General features: G+C 41.8%; 1 protein-coding gene across 5 annotated transcripts in view; it reads left to right on the plus strand.

The window, feature by feature from the left end:
• The window catches only part of PPP1R9A (protein phosphatase 1 regulatory subunit 9A), a 231,490-nt gene that overhangs the window by 200,163 nt on the left and 13,551 nt on the right, over positions 1 to 17,776 (plus strand). For 2 of the 5 annotated variants that reach the window (XM_040964969.1, XM_040964971.1), the window contains 4 exons: positions 9,800 to 9,957; positions 10,483 to 10,780; positions 16,507 to 16,594; positions 16,700 to 16,783. In XM_040964969.1, the coding sequence (XP_040820903.1) occupies positions 9,800 to 9,957; positions 10,483 to 10,780; positions 16,507 to 16,594; positions 16,700 to 16,783 (628 nt within the window). The remainder of the gene's footprint in view (positions 1 to 9,799; positions 9,958 to 10,482; positions 10,781 to 16,506; positions 16,595 to 16,699; positions 16,784 to 17,776) is intronic. The other 3 variants (XM_040964973.1, XM_040964972.1, XM_040964970.1) reach the window with 2 other exon arrangements.

Raw genomic sequence — 17,776 nt, forward strand, 5'->3', positions numbered from 1 at the left:
TAGATACAAAGCAACCAGGCGATTATTAACTAAAAATGCTCTCTCATTCACTTCTAAATCATAGTAAGCAGACTTCTGGAACTGATTTGGGCTCTTTTTTATGCATACAAGTATAAGTTCTTGGTAAACTTCCACAATATTCATTTTTCCTAAACAAATGATTTTCAGTTCTTTTGCATTCCCAATAAATAATGTTGATCAGAAAGTATTATTGAATTGCCTTCATGAAGGCATAAACATTCTTGGTAAGTCACTATGGAAAATTTTAATGAGCATGCCAAATAAATGAGAAATCAATATTTATTATTTCTGGCTTAGCACTAAAGCCAAAATCTGCCCCTTTACTCAAAAAGCCAAAGCAGCTAAATTACTTCCCTTGCAAGCAGAGTAATTTTGAATCTCTCTTTTGAATCTGTCTGTATGTAACCGTCAGAACTACTGTTGGCAAGTCAATGAAACATTCAAAGAGAAACATTCCATTTCTCCTTGGTTCATATTTTTCATTCCTTCTTAAATTCACAGACGCCACGAGACCCTTCAGTCATACTGAAGTATACACATAGTACTGCAGAAGTTTCATAGAAAATTGAAATAAAAGATAAGTTTATTTTGGTGCACAAAAACTTTGAAATTTGTGCATGTAAAGAATCTTCAAAAACTTTACAGAAAATTTCTTGTTGTAAAAATACTGCATGGATCTCAAAAGTTCTTTGCACCACAATATTCTTAATTTTTAATCATTTTCCCACAAACTTTTTGAAATACCCGCATTGTAGAAAACTGAAGTTGTTTCTGGAAGGAAACACAGAGCTGTTTTCCAGAATGAGTTTTTAATAACTTTCTGTTCATTTTAGGAAAAGTGAGTTCCATTATAACATATAAAGGATATCTAAAACTATAAACACATATAAAAATGGTGGTCTTTTAGTTGTGTTTGTTTTTATTTTAAAATGTTATGATTTTCATTAAGTAAAGATAATTTTAAATGTGAGAGATGTCTTTCCTAGGAAACATCACAAGACAGATAAGTTCTAGTGCATTTCCTGTAGCTAAGTATGCGATCAGATTCATCATGTAATTCTAATACCTTAGATTCGAAGGTAGCCATATAGGTATGTTAAGGTAAAATTGAGTGTAAAAGAACAGGCTAGGGAAGTCAGGAATGAGAAATCGAAGACTAAGAAGGAACAGCAGGCATTTGGCCTAGCTGTTAAAAGGCCAGTCAGAACATTTGTGTCCCACAGATTTAAATTTGTGGAGTTAAATCCCAGTTGCAAGCTTGTTCCTCCAGCTTCCAGCTCCGGCCCCATGTGGATGGCTTGGGCAGCTGAGCTCTTGGTGCCCAGGTGGAAGACCTGGATTGAGTTACCAACTCTAGCTTTCCTGGTGCCAGCTCTTACAGGCATCCCAGGGATAAAACAGCCACCAAAATTTTGTCTCTCAAACTAATTAGCTGAAAATTGGAAGGGGGAGGTACTGCAGCAAATACAGTTTGTATATGGAGTGTTGCCCTGGGCTTCTGTAGACTTTTGAAGGTGGGACACAGATTTCATAGAATACATTTAGAGTCAAGGTCAGCTGCAGGAACCAAGTTTCTGTAAAATTGAAACAGAATGTCTAGGTAGCAGTCTTTCCAGTTTGGACTGGACATTCTCCTGCGTGCATGGTTTTGAAAAGACTGCCAGTCATATCGATTCAGTAGATATGGAACCAATATCCTTCAGTTGTTTTCTGCTAATTTGAGGGGTTATACCAAGGTACTATTGAGTTTCTTCAGATGGACAAAAAGTATTTCTTCAGCTTCAGCAAACTAAACACTTTTTGACCAGCCTGTAGGAAGTAAGTCCACCTACAAGCAAACACTTGGACACTGATAAAGTAATAACTGTGTCACTCTGGACTTTTTGCATGACCTTAAGGGGTTTTTCACACACACACAATTCACCCACACATTTATTTTGCCTTTCAACTAATGTTTAATTTATTTAAATCACATTATCAAAAATATTTATATTTTTAATTTTGTTTTGCCAATTGCTGTTAAGGAATTTTAAAGATGGTATTTTAGTTATTATTTCTAAACTTAGCTACAGTATCTAAAAACAAGATTGCACGTGGAAGTTTGTTGTATTCCTTTTCCTGCGTAAGTACTATCAATGGTGAAGTGGTAGGGTTCCCAAGGACTTCAGGCATTCTGATATACCAATTATGTTGTATTTGGAAATATTGTAGACCTCGGGTTTTCTGAAATTCTCTAATGCTGTGTATGACTAAGTCTTCCCATAGCTGAGATGCATCTTTCCATTTAGGAAAAAAAAAAATCATCATGTCAAGTAACTTGAGTTTATCTTTTCTATGGGTAACATTGTTAGATAAAACCGCACCGAAACAGCAGGACTGCCAAGACCAGCACGATGATAAACCAGGGTTTTGAGGGGTCTGCTCCCGGGCAAGGTTCACAGATCCCCAAGGGAGTGGGCCCGAGAAGTTGCTCCCAGACTTAAGCAGTGGTGATGACGGGGCTTGAGGTGGAGGTGTGTGTTGTTTTCTGATTGGTTGGCTCCATTTGAATGCATTCTGGGAACTTTTGGCACCACCTGGGGACTGTCCAGACATCACATCTGAAACTCTCCTCTTCTGATCACAACTGTCAAGGTTTCTAAGATCCCGAGACCCAGAGAAGCTAATGAAATTCAGAGGCAACAACTGCACACAAATACAGAAAGTTGGTTGGAGCTGTCATATCAAAGAATCCCCCTCAATATGGAGATGTGTCCTGGGCTTATGCACATGATTTCAGAGTTCTACTCTGCAGTTTGTCATTTAACCTCACATTTCTCTGTTAGGTTATGCAGGTTCTTGACTGTCAGGTTCTATTATTTTATTTTATTAGTATTAATTATTTTTGGAAAGTCAGATTTACAGAGTGAAGGAGAGACAGAGAGAGAGATCTTCCATCCCCAAGTGGCCTCAATGGCTGTAGCTTCTTCCAGGTCTCCCACACAGGTGCAAGGTCTCAAGCCTTTGGGCCATCCTCTACTGCTTCCCCAGGCCACCAGCAGGGAGCTGGATGGAAGTGGATCAGCTGGGACATGAACTGGCACCCACATGGGATGCAAAGATTTATCTACTGGTTATTGCATTGGGCCCCAGCTTTCCAATTTCAAGCTCAAGTAGCTCAGGTTAGAGTTTTGGGTGGTATTTGATGGAATTTAGGATGTCCATAGTTTTTTGTTTTTTTTGTTTTTTTTTTTCTGACAGCCATCCTCTTTCTGGGCAGCCTAAGGAGCATTATCGGTGATGTTCCTGAGCTGTGGACTGCTGAAGTTGGGCCTCTGCACTCCTTGGGAGGATTAGTGTAGGGTGATTACAAGTTGACAAATCTTAGGTTGATTTTGTACCACGCTGTAACTGACCACTCAGCTGTGTCAGTGGCGATGCCGATAGGTTTGAAGTTGTATTTCTTGGTAAAGGAGTAAAAAGGAATTCTTTCAATGGCTGGCAAATGAAATGAATAGTTGATACAACATGAAAAGAGTAAAAATATCACTAGCCTATTTAACATTGAAGTGAAAAACAGCTTTCTTGAGAATTTCGTAAATGTTTCTTGGAATACAGAAGTTACCAGCTATTTTTGTGACTTTAATTGCAGAATTCAACTATTGACAAAGAGTTCAGGGTGTTGATCCTCCCATGGGTAGGCTCTTCCCATGGTTTCATTATCACATAGCTGAAGTTAAGTAACTTGGTCTCATATGGTCATGTCTGACTCAAGACACCTGCCCTGCAGTGCTCAGTGTTAACAAGGAAGCTATGCCCTAGGACCTTAGTTGGTGCAAGTCATCCGGCCTTGAGGAAGGCAGAAACACAGGCCCATTCTCCCCAGAGTGTGAAGGAGCAGCCTTCTCCAGGAGACCTGGTAGGCTCCTGGCTTGTCAGTTGCCCACACTCTTCACATCTGGAAATAGCATGTGCTACAACAGCACAGCTAAATCACATTGGAAAGGAATGACAATAGCTCTAACAGAAGATATGCAAATATGTTTCTTTTTTTTCCAGTTTCACTCTACAAATAATACAGAAATGCCAAAAATGTATACGAAAGTATAATAATACCAAGAGTCGCATTATATAGCTAAGGTTAAAGTAAACTTTTACTAATATTCCCTAATCTGTTACCCTCATAGAAAGTCTATCTTTCCAGCATATTCTTATAATTCTATGTGTATTTGTCATTAGAAGATATACAATGGTACTCTTAAAAGTCCATAGGAAAAGGGAATAAGAAGATGTATTTATTTTGGTACAAAAGATTTTGATACCTGTACTTATGAGGAACAAAGGGCTTCAAAAATCTATGGAAAATGCATATTATGAAAAATCAGATTTCAGAATTTTTGAAACCAAAACAAACTTACTTTTGAATTCTGTTTTTCTACAAATTTTTTGAAGTGCCCTCATATTTTGTGGTGCTGTTCTGTAAGAAGTTTAAACACATGTATGTCTTTTGCAACCTGATTTATTCGATGCCTTGCTGATTTCTCCATGTCAGTCAAAATGGATTATGTATTTTGTGTGGATCCATTTTATGCCTGTCAGCACGGTGAGTCTTCATTACGATGCTGTTACTATTCTGTTATGTTATTATCCTGCCCACTGCACAGCAGAGGGTCCCAAGAGACAGAAAGGTGAGGTGAGTTACCCAATTTAGTGGCAATGCTGCTTGTTCCAGCTTCTCTTCAAGAAAGACTGGTTTCTGAGCTCTGTCAGGGTGGCCATTTGACACTGTCCCCTCTGAGCCACATCCCCTAGCTTCTGAAATGCCACGTGATCAATCCAGACCCCCTTTGGGCCCATACCACAGGGACTTGAAGTGGCTGGGAATGATAGCAGATATTGTCCACGTCCTACAATGCCACCCAGCACCCCATTATGCTCAGCATTTTAGTTGTTAGTAGGAAAAGCCAATTAACCAGGCACGAGATGTGATTGTTACTGAGGAAAACAATGCAGGGAGCATGCGCAGTGGACCATGCTGGTACGCTGCTCCATGGCTCAAGCTCCCTTCCTACCCATGTCTGATGCTTGGGCTGCATCCCATTGACGTCAAAAGTAACGTCAATCTGGTGAATAAAATAGAGTGAGTCACAGCATTTCTGTAGAGAACTGGCCTCTCCGCAATGTGATATAGAACATCCTAATTTCATAGAGCATTTTTCATAACAGCTGCTAACATCATAATCAAATCCCTCAAATTCTTTGAAAGGCTCCAGTCTGAAGCTATATTAGAACTGGTCTTAAAATGTGACCTTAGCGACGAGGAATCCCACCCATTGCAAACAGCGTTGTCATTTGCGACATCGTAACACCTCTGAATTTGGGTGGAGGAGTTGATTCTCTTGGTTCTGCTGTTCTCTTTGTCTTTCTTGGCTCCATTTGAGTCAGAGACAGATGGGCTGTTTTGGAGACTGGATAGTCTTGAAGCAAATATACACACAATCAGAGGAGGGAGGGGATGTTGCCATTTGATCCTCATGGACCACTGAGGAAGCACACTGGACAGGAAAGGAAGAGCCACGGTGTGGGGTTTAAGAAAATAGTGTTGTATTAGTGATTTGGATCTTTGAAGGGGAAGAATGATGGCGTGGCGTCACAACCAGCCATATCTGCATGGTGTTCTGAAAACACTGGGCCAACTGAATGCTTCCTGTTGTACTGCTGTCCACCACACTGTTAGCTAGTTGTTGTTGCTGTTGATGGTGATGATGGTGGTGATGGTTGCATGAAGTCCATTCCTTCGAAATACATACATAAATCCAAATAAGATCCTTCATGTTGCTCACCTCCTCCCGCTCCTGCCCCATCCTAAGTTCCATAAATTTGCAGACATAGACCTAGGCATGTGCAGAAGATTACTTGTGAAGTTTACTTGCTGACCTGAGAATGACATTCTGAAAGCAGCAGTGACTTCCAAGGTCTGAGCCCTGTCCAGTCCTTTCTACCGATTGTGTGGTGTGAATTAGTGCCAGGAAGCATTGAAGGGTTCATAGGAAAATGGAAACAGACAAGTTTATTTTGGTGCAAAGACAAGTTTATTTTTTTTTTCACATTTATTTATTTGAAAGGCAGAATGAAAGAGAAATCGTGCTCTTTCTTCTGCTGGTTCACTTCCCCTGTGGCCACAAAGGTAAGGCTTGTTTCAGGCCAACGCCAGGAGCCCAAACGCCATTCAGCACTTGGGCCACCTTCAGTGCTTTCCCAGGTGCCTTAGCAGGAAGCTGAATTAGAAACAGAACAGCTGCAACTTGGACTGGTGTGTATGTGATACCATTGTCAGAAGCAATGGCTTAATCTGCAAACTGTAATGCCATCCCCTGGTGCAAAATATATTGGAAGCTTGTATGTAAGAGAGGGTCTTCAAAAAAGTTCGTATTATAAGAATGCATAGTATGAGAAAACTGCATGCATTTCAAATTGTTTTTGCAACAAAATAACCATCTTCTAATTCTAGTTTTAATGAAAATTGCCCTTTAAAATTGCCCTTACATACAGTTTACTAACTTTCTCTGAGTTTTCTTATATGAAAATAAGATCGGGCCAGAATCCTGAGATCATCTTGAGTTGTTTATAAGTTGTGTTTGTTTTTCTTCCAGAATTAACTACAAATTACTGACATGGAATCCATGAATCACTGTTCTATCAAAGCTCTGAGATGTTTTGCTTTTAAACTTGCATGAGTTGCACGTGATGTGTTGTTGGCCACTTGGACAATGGATCTACTTTCAGGCACTGCTCTTGTCTGCAGCTGTCTGCATCTTTTAATAGATTAGACTTCATGTGTGCATTCAAGTGGTTTACACCAAGCCAGCTGATGTTAAAGCAGATGTACCAGGTTGCTGTTTGGGGCATTTTGTTTGATACCAGAACCTGGCAAATTGTTGAGCAGTTGTGGTGCCAGAAACCTCACAATAGATGGTCTGCACTCTTAGGTCTGGCCAATAAGTTGCTATAATAGCTCTTCACTCTGTCTGTTGAGTACCCCTTGTTGGAGTAGCTGCTTTAGCTCTGGAAGTAGGATGGCATGCTAGGTCTACTAAGGCCAGGACTTTTGCTATAGCATAGGTTGTCATCCCTTTTATTTTTCATGTTCACCACCATATGTGTAGGAGATTAATGAGAACATGACTCAGTGTATTCTGTGTGGAAGCAGATTTCCTACACTAGTCATGTCACATGCATTTTATAAACACTGAGCTCTCACAGTATTAAAGTCTCAGTGGAGTGGCATTTAGCCATGCTATTGTGGGCATTTGGGGAGTCAGCCAATAGATGGGTGCTTTCTCTCTCTCTCTCTGTCTCTCAGATAAACATTAATAAGTGAGTTTTTTTCCCCCAGATCTTACAATAGTAGCTTTACTAGCACTACCAGAATCAGAGTGATTAGCTTAGTCTTCCAGATATCCAAACACTGGCAGAACCCTAGCAGCTCACCTTCTGGAAAGCTGAGCTCCCAGAGGGGAGCAGGTATCCTGCTGTGGGATCTCAGGAGGTCGTTGTGTGTGTGAGTGCTTTCTGTCACAGAGCACCCATTCCAGATAGGAAGCAAAAGGTGTAAAATGTGCTTGTACTGCAGCATTACATTTTAAACAGAAACAGAACTTTTCAGAACATTCTCCCCCAGTCAGTATAACTAATGAATTCTTAATGGGCACCTGCAAATACAGACCTTATTGGAAGGAGAAAATTGAAGCAATCAAGGAGATCATTTTTCTTCTGCATTGACATGTTAAAAAAAAACCCTCCAAATTAAAAAATATTCAGTTGTTCTTTATGCAAATCCAAATTGTCTGACTTAAAAATATTCTCTCTGTTTAAGGTAGGAGATGCACGGTTTAAAGCTACTGTAAATATCTCCATGCATTGAGTGAGTCTCATGGGTAAAAATATGCTTAATTTTGTCTTTGTTAGAACCACACAGATGTTTTCTTCTCTTTCATTTTTATAAATTTGCATTTATTTCCATTGTGTTTGAAAGGCAGAACTGAAAGACAGGGACGGACAGAGAGATCTGTGGTTCATAGATGTGTGCAATACCCAGGCCTGTATCAGGTTGAAGCCTTGAGTGCAGGACTCAGCCTGGGTTTCCTATGTGAGTGACCGGGACCCAAGTGCTTGGGTCATCACCTGCTGCCTCCCAGGCTGCACACTGGCAGGAAGATGGATCGAAAGTGAAGCAGTCAGGACTCAAATTGTGGTATCTGGACATCCCAAGTGGTAACTTAGCCACAGCACCGCATGCCTAGTTTGCTTTTAGTAGTTCAAGTCCAGAAGCACTTAATTAGTCATTCTTCTAACATAACTTCCTATTGTGACTACCATCCTGAGGAGATGAAGTAGGTTTAATAATGATGCTATTTTACTGTTTCTGAGGAGTGATTATCCACGCAAATGTAAAGACTTAGAGATTTCCAAAAGGGATCCAGGCCAGGAATCCCTTCCTCCAACATACGGATGTGTTTATGAGTTTATTTTCTTTCTCCTGTCTGAAGTAGTAACTTTTAAAGTTCTGACTTAAAACATTAGTTGCAAAATTAAAGTTGTTAAGAGCCAGACGAAGGAGGACCACACGGACCTTCCTCTGTAGCTTTTATTCATAGGTTTTCTTTGTTTTCTACTTACCTTTTTCCTTCTCCTTCTCTCTTGGAATCTGTTTACCTAGAGACAGAAATCTTCCTTCGGCAAAATCAGTTCGGGTAGGGAGAAAGGTATTCAGAAAAGGAAATAAGGAAGAGGCGTGTGCGAGTCACCAGAGCACTGGAGTCTGAGATGTTAATGAGGAAAAAAGATGATATGTTTATCCTGTTGCACCCGTCATAGTACTAAATCGAGTACTTGTCATCAGTGCTCGGTTCTTTGCCATACCCTTGGCTTTCTTTAATTGGCTGATAAAGCAAATTGTTGTTCTTTGGTCTTTCTATATGATTCAAAGAGGATTAAGCTAGATTTTCAAATTGTATTTGGAGTGGAAAAAAAAAAACATGTATTAACACCAAAATGGTGCAGTGTTCATGCTTTATTAGTAAATGTTGCCATGAACTCTGTGCTGGTCAGGCATTTAAAACAGCAGCTAAGACACTAGCTCTCCGGAGCGCCTGAGTTCATGTCCCAGCTCCACTTCCAAGCCCAGATTCCTGCTAAAGCACACCCTCAGAGACCTTGCTTGAGCAACGGGCTCCTGGCTTTCATGTGGACCGACTCTGGCTGCGGAGCACATGAGGGGAGTGAAGATCTCACTCTGTTCATCTCTCTGCCTTTTAAATAAACACAATGAAAAAGGGACAGGAAAATTAATGCTGGTGGCCTTCCTTTGTAGACTACACTTGACCTGGAGATCTGACTTTCTTAAATTTTTGTCTCTTAGTAGATCTATCTCCCAATCCTGTTTATTCCTGGTACTTGCATATTTGGCAATCAGTTATCCCAGCAAGCATACACATAAATAAATAAATATAAGCCAATATTATTATTGTAGTTGTTTTTATAGTTAGGTTGCAGGAAGGTTTTATGTTCTTTGAGGTTTTTGTGGTTGTCTTGATTATTTTTAGTATTGCTTTTGTCCTTTGGGTTTGGACCTGCGTCCTAAATCCCGCTGATTTAGGAGGTCCTGTTCCTTCTAGACTACCAGACAGGATGTCATTGTTGCCGTCCATTGCTTGCCCAGTGTTAATTGGTTTACTGTCAGTGTCCATGGGCCCCAAAGCTTGTGCTCAGTTGTGCTTTTGCAACGTCCTTTGTTTAGACCTGAACGAAGCAGTCCCAGAGACAGAGCGTCTGGATTCAAAAGCTGTGAAAACCCGTGCCCAGCTCTCGGTGAAGAGCAGACGCCAGCGGCCCTCCAGGACAAGACTGTATGACAGCGTGAGCTCAACGGACGGCGAGGACAGCCTGGAGCGCAAGGTGAGCCCTCGGACTGCAGTGTTGGCCTCTGCCGTTTTGTTTTTTTTTTTTCCTACAGCTTATGGGATAGAAGACAATCTTTGTTTTTTCCTGTTTTAACCAAAATCTGTGTCTTAGTTGGAGATGGCTGGAATTGTTCACCGCTTTGCTGATTTCTTCCTCGGCCTTTTGTACTATTTAATTCAAGTTCTTCTCTCTAGTTGTCCAATGAACTAACCAAGAGCATCGTCCCTATTGTCGAATTTTCTGAGGGTTCTTTTCTACTCACTTGTTCGTCTTATCAGTTGGGAAATACTAACTGTAACAAGTAATTATTTCTGTATATCTTAGCTCTCTGTGTTGGGAACACTGGTCACATGGTGAGTTGTTAAGAACTATGCCTTTCCGTCTATAAACTAACAAACAAACATGGTTTTCATGAGAAATCATTGCAACAACAAAAGAAGGATGGGTCTTATTTCAAAATAAGTATAGTATCAGCCCAATACTCAGTGTCATAACCTTTATAATCTCTTATACCAACAGCCTTCCAACAGTTTCTATAACCACATGCATATTACCAAACCACTTCTAGCTGAGGGTTCGAGAACTTCTTCAGAATCAGATTCTGGTGCCCCGCCCCTCAGCCGGGCAGCCAGCGATGTGTCCTTCTCGCCTGACCATGTAGCTGAATTTCAAGAAGAATCCCAGGACCCTGAGAGGGAGCCCTGCTCCTCTGTCTGGGGAGACACAACCCCCTCCTCTCCTTCAAAATCAGAGCAGGACATGGAAGACTCTCCTTGCCACCATCAAGCCACCTCTAAGAAAGTAGCACAAGAAAAAGGTATTTGAATTTTTTTCTTGCTTATATTTTATCAGATTTCACTAGCCCTGATTTGGGCAATATAAAATAGCCTTTTCTCTGACAGTCCTAAGCTATCTGTCTTCCCACAGTTGGCTACATTCCTTTATATTCCAGAGCAAGAGCAACATGCCCATCCCCCACCAGCCCCGCCTGCCTCAGTATTTTGCATCCCTTCAGCTCTCTACAAGTTGCTATCAAAGGGAATTGGGGAAGGATTTTGTAGGATAGCATCCCAATGTTTCAGTAAGCATCTAACAGTCATTTTAGAAAAGCATATGAAGATAAAAGCGGTGATGGTCTTAACATTAATTGAGTCAAAAAAAATTTTACTTATTTTTGTTTAGATAACATTTTTGATTATGATTTATGTTGCCAAGAAAGTGATAGAAAGCAACAATAAAGGTAGTATAGGAAGATTTATTCAGTCGAGGTTTAAAATAAGCTCCTTGGATTACACCAGAATTTCATGTGTGTCTATATTTTGTCGTTTTCTTATATGAGCTTTTTAAATTTATCTGAAAAGAGGATCAGCCTTTGTTGTGATCATTTAAATGAGATACCACACTGCCCAATCTGGCAGGCTGGCAGCAACATCAGCTTGGGATTGAGGAATCCTGGCGAGCAGTGTTGGCAACGGGGCAGGGCTCGGGCAACACCACAAGCAGTGTGGTGCTGTGATGCTCCAGTTGGAAGACTCGGTGTCACACGTCTCTGCCAGATTGCAGTTGTGATCCTTGTACTCATACTGTGAGGACATGGAGGCTCGGTTGGCTTTGGGGACCTTGTGCTGTTGGTAAGCACCCCAGCTTCCTTCCTGATATTTCCTCTCCTGAGCCTGCCGGCTGGTGGAATCATCTTCCAAAGGTTAACCATAAGCACAGCTCTTTTAGAAGCAGTTTTGAAGCAAGACATAGAATACTTGGAGAAGATGCAATACCAGTGGATGCAAGAGAATCTATGTCCTCAACATTAATTCATCAAAATCAGTGACTGGGTTGATGAACGACTGGCCTGTGATTTGGGTCTACTTTCCAAAGAATTCAAGGCCTCCGGAACTTTTGCTAATTTAATGAAATTAAATTCAATGACTTATGAGTTAAAATAGCATTTTTATTTTTTATACTGAATTGTTTGTTTTCTTCTTGTTGAGCTTTTAAATGTCTCAATTATTTATTTTACTCATTTGAAACAAAAATGACAGAGAGGGAAAGGAGAGAGAGGGAGGCTGACTTTCTGTTGACTGATTGTCTCCCCCCAGATTCCCATTACAGCGGGGTTGGGCCAGGGTTGGCAGGCTGAAGTCCAAAGCCTAGAACCCTGTCAGGATCTCCAGCATGGGCACCAAGGACCCAAATATTTTGGGGCTGTTGTGGTGATATAGCATGCTAATCTTCCACATGCTAGTGCCAACATCCCATATGGACACCAATTCATGTCCCAGTTACTCCACTTCCCATCCAGCTCCCTGTTTATGGCCTGGGAAAGCAGTGGAGGATGGCCCAAGTCCTTGGATTCTACACCTATTTGGGAGACCCAGAAGGAGCTCCTGGTTCCCAGCTTCAGATCAGCTCAGCTCTGGCTGTTGAGCCATTTGGGGAGTGAATCAGCAGATGGAAGACCTGCCTCTGTATAGTCCTTTCTCTCAGTAAAATCTGTCTTTCAAATCAAAGTAAATAAATCTTCAAAAAATAACAGAACCCAAGTACTTGGGCCATTATATTCTGTCTCTTCAGGTTACTTTAGTGGGAAGCTGGATTGGAAGGCAGAGTTAGGACTGGATCCCCTACACTGGCATAGGGGTTACAAGTGCACAAGCCACAGCCCCACTCACTGTGCCATAGTACTCACCCCAAAAGTAGCATTTTCATAGAAATATACTTGTGGCATGCCTTCTGTGCTCTCCTGCTTTAAAACATGCGTAGCCATTTGTCTCTGAGAAGGCAAAAGTAGCAGCCAGATATGCTTTGAAGAAGTTTGAGTTTGTAAGACCTCGGGAGCGATGGTAAAGACATTCTGTTATCCTCAGGTGGGTCACTCACCTGGGAAATCTCACCCGAAAGCTTTTGAAAGTAGCTAAATCTTGTCTGGATTATTCTCTGCCTTTTCCCATTTGGTGACAATGCATGGAAGTTGGCAGAAGTTTTCTCTCCAATTGTAGAGGTGGCACATGGTTGTGAATTGGACTTTGCATGCCACTAGCAGTCACATGCCAGAAAATTGTGAGAATTCCATCCTGCTCCCTCCATGGCCCCCCAACCGCCCACCTTCCACGCCATGTCATGCTACCCTGTGAGCTCCTGGGCTTTGTTCAGCATGAAACCCCGGTGTAGCAGGTGGTGCACAGTGCTAAAGGCTGGGTCGTTGCTTCCCTGAGAGGAGGTCCCTCCCCCAGCCTCCTCACTTCCAGTTTGCCTTGTTTGACTGTGCCTCTGGGTAACAGCAGGGCAGTCACTGAACTCTGTTAAGCTAGCAAGTGGTCAGTGACTAACTATACAGGACTGACCATGCTGGTTATTTGCAGTGACTAACTGTACAGTGCTGACTGTACTGGTCACAGGTAACAGCTGTGGCCCATGTAAAAAAAGGGCCAAAGCTTCACATCCTTTTAGTACCCTGAGAGAATGTCTCAGGCCTTCCATTGCTGTTGAACATTCATCCACTCCTTATTCCTTCAGCAAATAGTTATGGAATACTCGCCCCATGCCAGGCTGTGTTCCAAAGGCCGACTGTGCAGTGAGAAGCCTTCCTTCCCATCAGGGCACCAGCTCACTGGAATCTGTCTGTAACGTTCTCCTCCTCCCCTTCCTTACCCTTCTCTCACTTCTTCCCTGCCCTCCACATATTTGTGACAAACCTTGTCACCACCATCAGCAACAACTTAGAAGACTCTATATGCACTTACCTTCTCCTCTTTGGTTCTGTCACCAAGGGAGTCCTATGAGCCCACTCACTTCCTGACAGCCCCTGATACCAGCTAGTGCCTTATGGACCTGAGCCTCAGTCTGTGATTCAAGAAAACCAACCATGGAGGAACTTACAAGAATGCAAAACAGTCGTTCAGGAAGACCTAGTGGGTAGAGCAGTGACATTCACAGAGACAGGTGCACCTACTAACAACATGGAGGCATGGGGCTGTCCCAACCTGCAGAACCAGTTTGTGCAAGACCGAGAGGTCATGCAGGCAGATTCAACCCATAGCTGCAAAACCTAAATATCTTAGGTTCCCACAGGTACTCTTGAAGGGAAGAAAGTGAGGCAGAGCTGATCAGAGGAACAGGAAATGGGTAGTCAAAAACATTAGGAAGGCAGCAAGATGAACCTGTTCTTTGTTTCTTAAACAGAGGAGGTGAGCTCAGGGGAGCATCTACCATCAAGCAGTAGACTGGGGAGTCTCCACACAGAGCAGGAAATGGTTGGGTGCTTCATGGCAGAGAACTGAAGGAGAATGCACTTAAGGAGAGGCCTTCGGCTTTAGTTGTCAGGAGAGCGCTTACTACCTTTCAAAGTGGAAACCAGGTTGCCAAAGCTTAAAGCAGAAGCCCTCAAATTCAGTCTTAAGACTTCAAATTGGTAATGAAGGTATTTCTGGGAAGATACCAAAAAACCTGTTTGAGTTTTACATAAGGCTAACTAACTGACTAAACAAACAGAATATGTCCTATTTGTTCCTCTTTTCCTGAGCTCATCCAAATGGAGTGTTGGCTTTTGTGCGGGCTAGAAATTCTGGGCCACACTAAAGATGGACTTGATAGAGTTAAAGTGGGAAACTACATTTTCCCTAATCTTGCCCCTACAGCCTTGCGCGAGCATTCATTTCAGTGTTCCTTGGAATACACTTCGGCAAATGTGTGAGATAATGATGGAAGGTTGCCTAGCAGCGGGCTCTGTGATGGGCAGAATCGGGCTTTTAGTCCTGAAATGTCCAAATAAGTGCAACACTAATAGATTGCAGAGTGTTTCCCTGAACATTGTCTCAGCTGCTCTTCCCACCACTCATTAAAGCATCTCGCAGCTACCTCTAATTCAGAACATAATTGGGCAGTCTCCTTTTAACTTTGCACAATCCTAGCCATTGAGAGTTGCTTTAGGATTGATTTGGAAGAATTTAGTATGTTGGTTTTTTTTTTTTTCAGCTTCTGTTGAGAAAATTGAAACCCTGCCTTTTAGAATTTTCTAAAAATGTCCATTAGCAAAATAACCTTGGAAGGCATCTAGTTTGTCTATGGATTTTAAAAATGTGTATATGTCACATCTGTGGCTATTTAATTCTGGTACCCAAAGAGTAATGATGCAAATGTCCTTAATAGATATTTGAGTGTGGAAGTGGATTTTGGAAACAGATCTATTTCTGACTCTTGTACTTCATTAGATGTATTTCAAGAAACTGATTATTGTAGCCTGGGTATCATTAGCTGAAAATATGAAAACCTCATTGGTAAACGTCCCTGGAGTGTTTGTCAGTGTCCTGAGCTGCCAGAGAGGTTTGAACTTGGATGCATGGTTGGACACTGGTGTATACTTGATGTTCGTTCAGGAAGTCTTGTCAATGCTCATTGAGAAATTTCTTGCCAAAGTAGATACAAATCACAAGCAAAATCAACTAACAAGGGTAATTGAACACTGTCTTAGCATGACCACTTCCTCTGTTCCAGAAAAATTCATCAGCTTTTTTTTTTTTTGAAATTTTTGAAAGATGGAAACAGAAACAGTTAGGGAGGACCAGTCTCACAGCATAACGCACATCAAGGGAAAACACCAGTGGTTCCTCAGGTCAGATCATCGGCTGTGCTGATCCGTAACACCCAACACTGTCTTCTGCTGCCAGTCTTCTCAGAGCTGCCAGCCCTGTCTGTGGTGAAGGAAGTGCCACCTGTGAAGTCTAGTTTTTGCAAAGCTCTCTTCAGTTGGGTTTCTAGCATAATTTCAAGTGTCCCCATGCCCCACCAACGACAGCTTAACTCAAAGAGCAAAAACCCCATGGGCTGAATGTGCTGGAGAGGTTGGGTGTCCCCACACCACCAGAGTAGCAAGGAGCTCCATCCCGCCACGAGGAGTGATCTTTCAGAGTGCTGTATGTTCCAGAGCTGCTCTCTTCCCTGACAGTGCCCCATCTCCACTCCTACCCCACTTCCACCTTCTGTTCTCTTTTGTCCCAGTCCTGGTCACAGGCCATCATCACTGGATAAGGAAAATACCAGAGGGTAAAATTTCAGCTCTCACTTCCTTCCTAAATCCCTCAGACTCTCAAAGGCGGCTCTTTGGGACTTTGAGGACTGGAGTCTTCAAAGAATGGGGTGGGTCCTTGCAAATGGGCACAAAACGCAAAGATAAGAGGGATATGGAGTACAGAGCCCTGTCATTTGCAGCCAGGACTTGAAAGCAGAGAAGGAATAAAAATGAAAGTGACATTGGTTGGTGCTTTGAGTGCACTGGCCCTCCAGTGATATGCCTCTTGGTCACCTTCTTCCTTCCAACACATTTGAAACTAAAACTCTGTGATAAGCTTGGGCCTTGGTCCACCAGCCCCTCTCATACTTTAGCAAATGCCCCCCAAAGCAGCCAGGTTTCTTATCACTCATCAAAGTTTATGATTTTCTTTTGTAGTAAGGAATTTAGACATATGATTTAGACTCAGAGGCACATTGACATTTCCCTCGTAAGTTTTAAATAATAATTGTCCTTTTTCATCTATGTGTATATCCTAGATGGTGCCAAAGGTCCCAGATCACCAAAGACTTCCGGTTCGTTGGTGGCACAAGGAGGAAAAATTAAACAGAAGTTTGTGGATCTAGGGTAAGCAACTTCCAGGGTAAAAAAAAATAATAATAACCAGTATGCAAAGGAGGATTAATAGAAAATGTTGGCTTTCAGTTTTATGACTGTCTGCTGTCATTATAGGGCACCTTTGCGAAGGAATTCCAACAAGGGAAAGAAATGGAAAGAGAAAGAAAAGGAAGCCACTAGTTTTTCTGCAGGTAGCAGGTACTGGTGGGTGATTAAGAACACAGACTTACTTTTATACCTAACTCTTTGGCACCCTTTTCTGTGGCTAACCAAAATCACTCATCACTGTCTCTGAAATGGACTCATATTCCTAGAGGTGGGACAGAAGAAGAATTGCACAGTCAATTTATATTTGTCTTGTTCCAGTTTTAGCCCGCATCTGGGCTATAATTAGTCCCTAATTACAGAATTATGATTGTATGAATGGTTTCAATAGATGTTTAACTAAAATGCATTATAAATACATTTCTGTGATAATTTGGACATATATCATATTTTTTTGGTGGGAGGGGAGCCTAGCTGCTCACGATGTTGGTATTTTCTACTTTTTTGATTAAGTCTGAAAGGGTAGCTTTGCTTTTAAGAACCTTGTTGGCATTCAAGACTGATCTATCCGTGTGCATGTATGCCCGACCACCCTTCCTTGCTGATCTTGGCTGCCTGATTGATTTTGCTGGCACCATCAACTGTGCTTACTGTTCAGGAAAGAATTTCCTATAGAGAAGTGAACTCTGAACAGCATACTGTTACATTTTCCCAAGTTAATTCTGATATTTCATACTTTTCAACTTGGATCTGTATAGGAAAACAGTGAAGCATGAAACTCAGGTTGGCATGCTTGGATCTGAATCTTAGCCCTTTCACTGAAGCTTTTTAAGTGTTGGATAAGTTACTGATCCTTCTGTGCATTCATTGTCTCATGCTAAGTGAGGGTCGTAACACCCTATAGTGATTGCAAGGATGAAGGGAGCCTGCATGTACGGCGTATGAAATGATAGGTGGCAGTTGTGAAAGATTCAGAAGTATGAATTATAATAAGTTTTTTTGTGTAATGATCATCATTATTTGCAACTTACAAAGGAGCATCTGTTTATCACTTCTTCTGGTCTGCACAATGAAGTTGAAAGGGCAGATAATGGTTGCATGCTTTGATGAGGAAGTTCTTCACCTCCATAGAGTGTAATTGATTTG

The sequence above is a fragment of the Ochotona curzoniae genome, unplaced genomic scaffold (assembly GCF_017591425.1).
Source record: "Ochotona curzoniae isolate NIBS_2020 unplaced genomic scaffold, NIBS_Ocur_1.0 scaffold_3835, whole genome shotgun sequence".
Classification (NCBI taxonomy): domain Eukaryota; kingdom Metazoa; phylum Chordata; class Mammalia; order Lagomorpha; family Ochotonidae; genus Ochotona; species Ochotona curzoniae.